The 12,794-nt window shown below is 45.7% G+C and overlaps 1 protein-coding gene across 3 annotated transcripts in view; it reads right to left on the bottom strand.

Moving 5' to 3' along the window:
- Window positions 1–11,495: 11,495 nt before the first annotated feature.
- LOC142309938 (centromere protein Q-like) overlaps window positions 11,496–12,794 on the bottom strand; it is a 103,370-nt gene continuing 102,071 nt past the window's right edge. For all 3 annotated transcript variants that reach the window (XM_075347408.1, XM_075347406.1, XM_075347407.1), the window contains exon 9: window positions 11,496–11,795. In XM_075347408.1, the coding sequence (XP_075203523.1) occupies window positions 11,667–11,795 (129 nt within the window). In that variant the 3' untranslated portion in view covers window positions 11,496–11,666. The remainder of the gene's footprint in view (window positions 11,796–12,794) is intronic.

Raw genomic sequence — 12,794 nt, 5'->3', positions numbered from 1 at the left:
TTGTGCGTCACGGGCAAATCGCTGCCTGTGGCGCACAACATCGCTAGGACCCGTCACACGGACTTACCTGCCTAGCGACGTCGCTGTGGCCGGCGAACCGCCTCCTTTCTAAGGGGCGGTTTGTTCGGCGTCACAGCGGTGTCACTAAGCGGCCACCCAATAGAAGCGGAGGGGCGGAGAGCAGCGGGCCGAACATCCCGCTAACCTTCTTCCTTCCTCATTGCGGGCGGCCGCAGGTACGGTGATGTTCCTCGTTCCTGCAGTGTCACATAGCGATGTGTGCTGCAGCAGTAACAACAAACGACCTGCGTCCTGCAACGATATTCGGGAAAGGAACGACGTGTCAACGATCAACGATTAGGTAAGTAATTTTGATCGTTAACGATCGTTCCTGAGTTTCACACGCAATGTCACTGAGGCCGTATGTGCGTCACGAATGCCGTGACCCCAATGACATCTCGTAAAGCCCGCTTAAGGCTCCGCACCACTGTCTCTAGCACTGCCCTCAAATGAACTGTCATCAGGGGGCGGTGCTGGTGTCACTCACTGCTTCTAGCATCGTCCTCAAGCGAATCGTCATCAGCTGGTGTCACTCACTGCTTTTAGCGCGGTCCCCTGCTGACATCTTTTACAGAAGCAATGGTGGCGGAAGAGGAGCATTGTGCTGGCGCTGCACTAACCTCGCCCACAGCGTCTATCACCCAGGATCCAGGACATCTTCAGAGGTTTGCGATGCAAGAAACTAGTAACTGTAGCACTTCCCCCTGGTGATGTCTTGCTCCAGGAGGGGCGATGGATGGAGAGTGCAGCCCCACCCTCCTTTGTCGTCACGTTTGAGACTCATCTAAAACCAAGCATCACATGAAGTACAGTGTATAAAAAAAAAACTTTAGGGATTAGCTATATAGGGAGAAATGTTGGGAAATGTATAATAAAGATAATTACAAAAGTAGTTGGGGCATATAGATAGGTACTTGGAAAATTTATTTTAAGTGATGGACCACCCCTATGAGAAAGGTAAGACTGTGGATCCAGTTGATTACTGTTTTGTAAGTTTGACATCAGTGATGTGATTTTTTTTTTAGATCATTATAAGAGATTACCTGCAAAACATATTGAAGAGCGTATTATCTATCATGAATCCAAGCTGGTTATCAGTTCAGTTGTGTGTAACCAACGTGGTGGGTTTCTATGAGATAGTAAGTACAAATCTGGATGCTGGTCACATGGCTGATCTATCTGGACTTTGGAAAAGTCATTTGCTACTGTACCACATAGCCTACTGAAGCTCCAGAAGCAGGGACTAAGGCCGCTTTCACACTGCATTAAAACTTTGGTTCACTGGTCCAGCCAAACGGGTTTCAGACGCATGTGTTGAGAGTGATTGACTATAGTGGTGCAGACGAAGACACAGTGTGCCCTGTCTTGCCCCATTTTCGGGCGTATACGCTTTATCCAGGCAGACACCCAGATGCAGTGTAGTACTAGTGGTGAACAGTAGTGATGAGAGAACGTGCTTGCCCCAACCACAACACACAGGCTTGCTCTACTGCATGATGTGTACAGACACCCCATTCTCTGAATGGCTGTCACTGGGGTTAAACGTTTTCGGATGTAATGTGTCGAAAGAAAAAAAAAATCCCACTCCGGAAATGCTCTGTTTATGGCTGACTGTATGTGGGCGGAGAGACTTCCAGTGAAAAACTATTGATGGACCTATGTACAGTGCCTACAAGTAGTATTCAACCCCCTGCAGATTTAGCAGGTTTACACATTCGGAATTAACTTGGCATTGTGACATTTGGACTGTAGATCAGCCTGGAAGTGTGAAATGCACTGCAGCAAAAAAGAATGTTATTTCTTTTTTTTTTTTTTTTTTAAATTGTGAAAAGTTTATTCAGAGGGTCATTTATTATTCAACCCCCTCAAACCACAAGAATTCTGTTTGGTTCCCCTAAAGTATTAAGAAGTATTTCAGGCACAAAGAACAATGAGCTTCACATGTTTGGATTAATTATCTCTTTTTCCAGCCTTTTCTGACTAATTAAGACCCTCCCCAAACTTGTGAACAGCACTCATACTTGGTCAACATGGGAAAGACAAAGGAGCATTCCAAGGCCATCAGAGACAAGATCGTGGAGGGTCACAAGGCTGGCAAGGGGTACAAAACCCCTTTCCAAGGAGTTGGGCCTACCTGTCTCCACTGTTGGGAGCATCATCCGGAAGTGGAAGGCTTATGGAACTACTGTTAGCCTTCCATGGCCTGGACAGCCTTTGAAAGTTTCCACCCGTGCCGAGGCCAGGCTTGTCCGAAGAGTCAAGGCTAACCCAAGGACAACAAGGAAGGAGCTCCGGAAAGATCTCATGGCAGTGGGGACATTGGTTTCAGTCAATACCATAAGTAACGTACTCCACCGCAATGGTCTCCGTTCCAGACGTACCTTTACTTTCAAAGCGTCATGTCAAGGCTCGTCTACAGTTTGCTCATGATCACTTGGAGGACTCTGAGACAGACTGGTTCAAGGTTCTCTGGTCTGATGAGACCAAGATCGAGATCTTTGGTGCCAACCACACACAAGACGTTTGGAGACTGGATGGCACTGCATACGACCCCAAGAATACCATACCTACAGTCAAGCATGGTGGTGGCAGCATCATGCTGTGGGGCTGTTTCTCAGCCAAGGGGCCTGGCCATCTGGTCCGCATCCATGGGAAGATGGATAGCACGACCTACCTGGAGATTTTGGCCAAGAACCTCCTCTCCTCCATCAAGGATCTTAAGATGGGTCGTCATTTCATCTTCCAACAAGACAACGACCCAAAGCACACAGCCAAGAAAACCAAGGCCTGGTTCAAGAGGGAAAAAATCAAGGTGTTGCAGTGGCCTAGTCAGTCTCCTGACCTTAACCCAATTGAAAACTTGTGGAAGGAGCTCAAGATTAAAGTCCACATGAGACACCCAAAGAACCTAGATAACTTGGAGAAGATCTGCATGGAGGAGTGGGCCAAGATAACTCCAGAGACCTGTGCCGGCCTGATCAGGTCTTATAAAAGACGATTATTAGCTGTAATTGCAAACAAGGGTTATTCCACAAAATATTAAACCTAGGGGTTGAATAATAATTGACCCACACTTTTATGTTGAAAATTTATTAAAATTTAACTGAGCAACATAACTTGTTGGTTTGTAAGATTTATGCATCTGTTAATAAATCCTGCTCTTGTTTGAAGTTTGCAGGCTCTAACTTATTTGCATCTTATCAAACCTGCTAAATCTGCAGGGGGTTGAATACTACTTGTAGGCACTGTAACTATATTGTGTGCTATGATTACACTACAGTTCAAAAGTTTAGGGTCACTTAGATATTTCCTTATTTTTGAAAGAAAAGCACATTTTTTTCAATGAAGCCAACATTAAACAGAAATACACTCTATAAATTGTTAATGTGATAAATGACTATTTTAGCTTCAAACGTCTGGTTTTTAATGCAATATTTACATAGGTGTATAGAGGCCCATTTCCAACAACCAACACTCCAGTGTTCTAATGGTACATTGTGTTTGCTAACTGTGTTAGAAGGCTAATGGATGTTTATAAATCCCTTGAACAACCTTGTGCAAGTATGTTAGCACAGTTGAAAACAGTTTTTCTGATTAGAGAAGCTAAAAAACTGACCTTCCTTTGAGCTAGTTGAAAATCTGGAGCAATACAATTTTTGGTTCCATTAAACTCTCAAAATGGACAGAAAAAGAGAACTTTCATGTTAAACTCGACAGTCTATTCTTGTTCTTAGAAATGAAGGATATTCCATGTGAGAAATTGCCAAGAAACTTTAGAGGAGAGCACAAACAGGCTCTAATCAGAGATGAAATAGAAATGGGAGGCCCCACTGCACAACTGACCAACAAGACAAGTACATTAAAGTCTCTAGTTTGAGAAATTGACGCCTCACAGGTCCTCAACTGACAGCTTCATTAAATAGTACCCGCAAAATACCAGTGAAGAGGTGACTCCAGATGCTGGCCTTCAGGGCAGAGTGGCAAAGAAAAAAGCCATATCTGAGACTGGCTAATAAAAGTATAAGATTAATATGGGCAAAAGAACACAGACATTGGACAGAGGAAGATTGGAAAAAATGTTATGGACAGACGAATCGAAGTTTAAGGTGTTTGAATCACACAGAAGAACATTTGTGAGACACAGAACAACTGAAAGGATGCTGGAAGAGTGCCTGACACCATCTGTAAAGCATAGTGGAGGTAATGTGATGGTCTGGGGTTGCTTTGGTGCTGGTAAAGTGGGAGATTTGTACAAGGTAAAAGGGATTTTGAATACGGAAGGCTATCCCTCTATTTTGCAACGCCATGCCGTACTCTGTGGACAGCGCTTGATTGGAGCCAATTTCATCCTACAACAGGACAATGACCCAAAGCACACCTCCTAATTATGCATGAACTATTTAGGGAAGAAGCAGGCAGCTGGTATTCTATCTGTAATGGAGTGGCCAGCCCAGTTACCAGATCTCAACCCTATTGAGCTGTTGCGGGAGCAGCTTGACCGTATGGTACGTAAAACTTGTGGGAGAGGCTTCTGGAAGCATGGGGTGAAATATCTCCAGATTACCTCATCAAATTAACAGCTAGAATGCCAAAGGTCTACAAAGCTGGAATTGCTGCAAAGAGAGCATTCTGTGACGAAAGCAAAGTCTGAAGGAGAAAATTATTATTTCAAGTAAAAATCATTATTTCTAACCTAGTCAATGTCTGGACTACATTTTCTATTCATTATGCAACTCATTTGATAAATAAAATTATGATTTTTCATTGAAAAGACAAAATTGTCTGGGTGACCCCAAAGTTTTGAACTGTAGTGTATGTCTGAGGTTGAAGTCACACGGCTGATTGACTTGTACAAGGATCGCATCACAATACTCGGACTGGCCGTCTGCTCTCCTGAACTGTCAGGGTCAGATGCATAGAAATACATGTGGTCATGCAGATGGCCAATCCCAAGTATTGCGATACCATCCGCGCACAAGTTATATTGCCGTGTAACTCCAGACTTAAGGGCATTATGTAAAGTTTGAAATTTGAGAATATTTCTAACTTTGTTAAATTTTAGGAATTTACATAAATATAAGTCATAGTGACCTAAATGTGTCAAAAAATGAAAAATATAAAATGTTGAATCACTGAGATATGTGGTAACGTTACTACCACATAAAGTGACACAACAGATTTAAAAAATGTGTCCTTGTCAGGAAAGTGAAAAAAGGCTTAAGCAGTAAAGGGTTGGCCACTTTCTCTTGTAAAGTCCCCTTTACACACTGAGACTTTCAGCGATCCCACCAGCGATCCCAACCTGGCCGGGATCGCTACAAAGTCTCTGGTGAGACTCTGGTGAGCTGTCAAACAGGCAGACCTGGCCAACGACGCAGCAGCGATCCGGACCTGCAGAACGACCTAGCTAGTCAAACACTGGAAACGAGTGATGTGTCACAATATCTGTCAATCACTATTCTCTGTCAGTCGGTCTCTCCCTCTCGGTCTCTATTCTCTCTCTGTCGGTCCGTCACTATCTCTGTCCCTCTCTCACAGTCTGTCGGTCATTTTCCCCTCCTCTCTCATACTCACCGATCCCCGGTGCGGCGCTGCACGGCATTCACACTGCTGCGGCGGCTTTTACTATTTTGAAAAAGTCGGCCGCTCATTAAACAATCTCGTATTCCCTGCTTTACCCGCCCACCAGCGCCTATGATTGGTTGCAGTGAGACACGCCCCCACGCTGAGTGACAGGTGTCTCACTGCACCCAATCACAGCAGCTGGTGGGCGGGTCTATACTGTGCAGTGAAATAAATAATTAAATAATTTAAAAAACCGGCATGCGGTCCCCCCCCAATTTTAATACCAGCCAGATAAAGCCATACGGCTGAGGGCTGGTTTTCTCAGGATGGGGAGGTCCACGTTATGGGGAGCCCCCCAGCCTAACAATATCAGTCAGCAGCCGCCCAGAATTGCCGCATACATTAGATGCGACAGTTCTGGGACTGTACCCGGCTCTTCCCGATTTGCCCTGGTGCGTTGGCAAATCGGGGTAATAAGGAGTTATTGGCAGCCCCTAGCTGCCAATAAGTCCTAGATTAATCATGTCAGGCGTCTCCCCGAGAAACCTTCCATGATTAATCTGTAAATTACAGTAAATAAACACACACACCCGAAAAAAATCATTTATTAGAAATAAAAAACACAAATTCCCTCATCACCAATTTAATCAGCCCCAAAAAGCCCTCCATGTCCGGCGTAATCCACGGACCTCCAGCGTCGCTTCCAGCTCAGCTGCATGCAGGTGACAGGAGCTGCAGCAGACACCACGCAGCTAATGAAGACAGCCGCGCGATCGGCTGAGCTGTCACTGAGGTTACCCGCTGTCACTGGATCCAGCGGTGGCCGCGGGTAACCTCAGTGACAGCTCAGCTGATCGCGCTACTCACCTCAGTTGCTGCGTGGAGCTGACCGGAGCGGCGGTGAGTAGCGCTATCAGCTGAGCTGTCACTGAGGTTACCCGCGGCCACCGCTGCATCCACCGCTGGATCCACGGCTGGATCCAGTGACAGCGGGTAACCTCAGTGACAGCTCAGCTCAGCTGATCGCGCGGCTGTCTTCATTAGCTGCGTGGAGGTGACAGGAGCGGCGGTGTCTTCTGCTGCTCCTGTCACCTGCATGCAGCTGAGCTGGAAGCGACGCTGGAGGTCCATGGATTACGCCGGACATGGAGGGCTTTTTGGGGCTGATTAAATTGGTGATAAGGGAATTTGTGTTTTTTATTTCTAATAAATGATTTTTTCGGGTGTGTGTGTTTATTTACTGTAATTTACAGATTAATCATGGAAGGTTTCTCGGGGAGACGCCTGACATGATTAATCTAGGACTTATTGGCAGCTATGGGCTGCCAATAACTCCTTATTACCCCGATTTGCCAACGCACCAGGGCAAATCGGGAAGAGCCGGGTACAGTCCCAGAACTGTCGCATATAATGTATGCGGCAATTCTGGGCGGCTGCTGACTGATATTGTTAGGCTGGGGGGCTCCCCATAACGTGGAGCTCCCCATAACGTGGAGCTCCCCATCCTGAGAATACCAGCCTTCAGCCGTATGGCTTTATCTGGCTGGTATTAAATTTGGGGGGAACCGCACGCCGGTTTTTTTAATTATTTATTTCTATACTCCATAGTGACACGCCCACCGGCTGCTGTGATTGGGTGCAGTGAGACACCTGTCACTCAGCGTGGGGGCGTGTCTCACTACAACCAATCATAGGCGCCTGTGGGCGGGGAAAGTAGGGAATACGAAATTGTTTAATGAGCGGCCGGCTTTTTCAAAATAGTAAAAGCCGCCGCAGCAGTGTGAATGCCGTGCAGCGCCGCGCCGGGGATCGGTGAGTATGAGAGAGGAGGGGAAAATGACCGACAGACTGTGAGAGAGGGACAGACATAGTGACGGACCGACAGAGAGAGAATAGAGACCGAGAGGGAGAGACCGACTGACAAAGAATAGTGATTGACAGATATTGTGACACATCACTCGTTTCCAGTGTTTTAAGTCCTCTTTACACACTGAAACTTTCTAGCGATCATACTGCACAGCGGGAAACAAAGGACCAAAGAATGGTCCTGAACGATTTGTAGCGATCAGCAACTTCACAGCAGGGGCCAGGTCGCTGATGTGTTTCACACACTGCAATGTCGCTGGGGAGGTCGCTATTACGTCACAAAACCGGTGACGTTACAGTGATGTCGTTTGCGATGCTGCAGTGTGTAAAGCCACCTTTAGTGCAGCTTTCCTCACAAACTGACCAGCACTTCTGTCCAAACAATGGCTGCTGGTGGAGAAGCATGTGAACAGATCAGTCCATCAACCTCCTCCAGTAGTTAAAAAACATCACAGAGGAAACAGGATTTCCACTCCAGGAGTGGTCTGGTCTTTTACTCCTCCATCTGCAAACATTTAATTGACAGAAGTACTGGCTAATTTGTAAGGAAATCTCCACTAACAAAAGAAAAAGTGGCAATCTCTTTAATTGTATATTTTTTATGTTTTATTTATCACATAAACACACCAGACACAATGACATCCCATCAACACAGCAGATGCCATGACGTTACTCCTCACGCTAGCGGTGGATACCGTGTTGATCCCTGGACGCTTAGCTCCTGGCAGTTACTGGACTTCCTGGATCATTTTCCTTCAGCTGAAAGCTTAATATTCTCCCGTCTTGCATATAATCTCCTTTGAGGAGGTTGTGAACTCATTTACAAACCTTGCACATCTTCTCTTTGTATAATCCAGAGAATTTATTTATGTATGTATGGTAGCTACATTTTGAGGATTCATATTTCAGATTCAGATTCACTGAGGGCCCTTATCGTGCGTTTTCTTCTTGAATACTTGATATTCACCAACTTCACATCCTTTGTGCATTGTGACCTTGCCTCTCGATTCTTATCGATCTGCTCATTATCGATTTGCCTGTAATTACTAAAGGCCCCGTCACACTAAGCAACATCGCTAGCAACATCGCTAGCAACATCGCTTCTAACGAACAACTTTTGTGACGTTGCTAGCGATGTTGCTGTGTGTGACATCCAGCAACAACCTGGCCCCTGCTGTGAGGTCGTTGGTTGTTGCTGAATGTCCTGGGCCATTTTTTAGTTGTTGCTGTCCCGCTGTGAAGCACAGATCGCTGTGTGTGACAGCGAGACAGCAACAACTAAATGTGCAGGCAGCAGGAGCCGGCTTCTGCGGAGGCTGGTAACCACGGTAAACATCGGGTAACCAAGAAGCCCTGTCCTTGGTTACCCGATATTTACCTTTGTTACCAGCCTCCGCCGCTCTCACTGTCAGTGCCGGCTCCTGCTCTGTGCACATGTAGCTGCAGGACACATCGGGTTAATTAACCCGATGTGTGCTGTAGCTAGGAGAGCAGGGAGCCAGCGCTAAGCAGTGTGCGCTGCTCCCTGCTCTGTGCACATTTAGCTGCAGTACACATCGGGTAATTAACCCGATGTGTGCTGTAACTAGGAGAGCAGGGAGCCAGCGCTCAGTGTGCGCTGCTCCCTGCACGTGTAGCTCCGTGCGCTGGTAACCAAGGTAAATATCGGGTTGGTTACCCGATATTTACCTTAGTTACCAAGCGCAGCATCTTCCACGCGGCGCTGGGGGATGGTCACTGGTGAGCTCACCAGCAACTCGTGTAGCGACGCTCCAGCGATCCCTGCCAGGTCAGGTTGCTGGTGGGATCGCTGGAGCGTCGCAGTGTGACATCTCACCAGCAACCTCCTAGCAACTTACCAGCGATCCCTATCGTTGTTGGGATCGCTGGTAAGTTGCTTAGTGTGACTGGACCTTAACAGGCTTCATCAGATAAAGATAATACCATCTTGATCTCTTATATAAAGCCGATTCCTACTGACGAAGGTTGATGTTTTGACCGAAACGTCTTTTGATTTAGTTGTGAACTGTTGGATGTAAAGAATAAATCAGCTAATTATATCTACTCTTGGAGTGCCTAGTCTCATTATCTTGTTACAAAGTTGGATCCTACTAGCGCACCCATTCCCACAGAAGTGCCATGTCCTTATGTACTACATCAACACAGCACACACAATGACGTTCCATCAACACAGCAGACACAATGACGTCCCATCAACACACCAGACGCAATGACGTCACATCAACACAGCAGACGCAATGACGTCCCATCAACACACCAGACGCAATGACGTCACATCAACACAGCAGACGCAATGACGTCCCATCAACACACCAGACGCAATGACGTCACATCAACACAACAGACGCAATGACGTCCCATCAACACAGCAGACGCAATGACGTCACATCAACACACCAGACGCAATGACGTCCCATCAACACATCAGACGCAATGACGTCCCATCAACAATGCAGACGCAATGACGTCCCATCAACACAGCACACGCAATGACGTCCCATCAACACACCAGACGCAATGACGTCACATCAACACAGCACACGCAATGACGTCCCATCAACACACCAGACGCAATGACGTCACATCAACACAGCAGACGCAATGACGTCACATCAACACAGCAGACGCAATGACGTCACATCAACACAGCAGACGCAATGACGTCCCATCAACACACCAGACGCAATGGCGTCCCATCAACACACCAGGCGCGATGACGTCCCATCAACACACCAGACGCAATGACGTCACATCAACAAACCAGACGCAATGACGTCACATCAACACACCAGATGCAATGACGTCACATCAACACAGCAGACGCAATGACGTCCCATCAACACACCAGACGCAATGACGTCCCATCAACACACCAGACGCAATGACATCACATCAACACAGCAGACGCAATGACGTCCCATCAACACACCAGACACAATGACGTCACATCAACACAGCAGACGCAATGACGTGACACCAACACAGAAGACGCAATGACGTCACTAGACAGAGCCACAGTCAGCACACGGCACAGACCAGAGCAGTGGAAGGAGCATGGGGAGGTGAGTCCTTGTATTCTTAAAGCGCACCAATCACCAGGATTTTCGTATATAACCTAAAGCCAGTGGTATACTGGAGCTATCAGGCTGATGCTATACATGCATTTAGTGGTCAGCTCGGATGTATAGGTTTTGAATAACAAGAAAGTAAAGTTTGCAAAATCATCAGCTTGTTGAGTGACAGTAGCTGAGGATCAGCTAATAGCTGGGGGGTATTATAATATTATAATAACAATAATATTTATTAATTTATATAGCGCTATTAATTCCACAGTGCTTTACATACTTTGACAATGCTATCCCCATTGGGGCTCACAATCTAAATTCCCTGTCAGTATGTTTTTGGAATGTGGGAGGAAACCGGAGTACCCGGAGGAAACCCATGCAAACTCCTTGCAGATGTTGTCCTTGGTGGGATTAGAACCTGTTACTTATGCTAATTCTATTATAGAATCTATTTACTTTGTGAGTAACAGGACCTGTGATGATGTAATAACCATATGATCAGAAGGGGCGGGGCCTCAGCTAACATAGCTGATACCAGGAAGCAACATTTTTCTGTCGGCTGAGGCCCCGCCCCTTCTGGTAGCATGGATATATCAGCATAGGTTCTGTTAGTCACAAACTAAATTGATTATATAATAGAATTAGCATAAGTAACAAGGGGAGGAGATAACTAAGAATAACCCACCCAGCTATTAGCTACTGCAGCTGCTGTCACTCAACAAGCTGATGATTTTAAAAACTACTTTCTTGTGTTTCAAAACCTATACATCCTAGCTGACAACTAAAGGTATGTACAGAATCAACATGATAGTGCCAGTATAGCACTGGCTTTATGTTATATAGGAAAATCATGATGATTGGTGCGCTTTAAATCTCAGTACAGGTGTGTGTGACATCATACTGATCGGGAGCACCTCATAATATATAACATATTTAATTGTATTCAAAAAGCAACAAAATGTAAACATATTTTTAGTTTAAATAGCCAAGGAACAATGCACTCTAATTCAATATTCAGCTTTTTACAGCAGTCTATATGTAGAACGCAGATAAAAGAATGACAGCCATGTGCCCTCCTCATCAAGCCGGTCACAAGGTGGAGGTCTCAGCATAAGCCATCTGGAGAAGATTCATTGACTTTTTATAGATCTTTTTTTTCTGGACCCGAGAAAGTTTCTTCAGAATTAGTTTAGGGTTTTTCACCTTTTTTGCCATATCCTGGAGAGAAAAGAGCAGATTATCTGTAGAGAAGCTGAAAGGACAGTAACAATAAGTGATTTAGCATATGAAAATGTATGAATTCCATATACAAAAAAATATTTATTTTTGGATAATATACATACATTGTATTACTGACTTTGCTGTGCACATATTCTCTCGATCTTAATGGTGTATATACACTATGTTATACAGCTCTTATAGTGAGCTATGTCTATAGAGAGTAATACTGCCACCTTGTGGTCCATAACATGGTAGTGCAACTTGTATACTGTAGATGTTTATAATGTATTTAGTGACCAAGAAACTTTCTTGCAGCACTTAGCACTTCATTGAACAATTTATGTATTTAAAGCCCGCTTTACACGCTACAATATATCTTACGATGTGTCGGCGGGGTCACGTCGTAAGTGACGCACATCCGGCATCGTAAGGTACATTGTAGTGTGTAACAGGTACGTGCGATTGTGATTGAACGGTAAAACGTTCATTGCATACACGTCGTTGAATCCTGAAGAATTGCATGTCCGGTTGTTCAATGTTCCCGAGGCAGTGTGTGACACCCCGGGAACATTGAACAGATCTTACCTTCCTCCCGTGGCTCCCGCCGGCAATGCGGAAGGAAGGAGGTGGGCGGGATGTTTACGTCCCGCTCATCTCCGCCCCTCCGCTTCTATTTGCCGGCTGCCACGTGACGTCGATGTGACGCCGAACGTCCCTCCCACTCCAGGAAGTGGACGTTCGCCGCCCACATCGAGGTCGTATGGATGGGTAAGTACGTGTGACGGGGGTTAATCGTTTGTGCGGCACGTTCAACAAATTGAACGTACCACACATACGATGGGGGCGTTGCAAATCGCATACGATATCGTATGCAAAATTGCAACGTGTAAAGCAGGCTTAACATTGCATTTTGTGCATGTCTTATTATATTAATATTTATCTTTTTGTCATATGAAGTTGTTTCGTAACAGCACATAGCATTTTACAGGATAGTTC

The sequence above is a fragment of the Anomaloglossus baeobatrachus genome, chromosome 5 (assembly GCF_048569485.1).
Source record: "Anomaloglossus baeobatrachus isolate aAnoBae1 chromosome 5, aAnoBae1.hap1, whole genome shotgun sequence".
In the NCBI taxonomy this organism is placed as follows: Eukaryota; Metazoa; Chordata; class Amphibia; order Anura; family Aromobatidae; genus Anomaloglossus; species Anomaloglossus baeobatrachus.
Note: the sequence above shows the minus strand (reverse complement) of the source record. Positions and strands in the feature narration are given on the sequence as shown.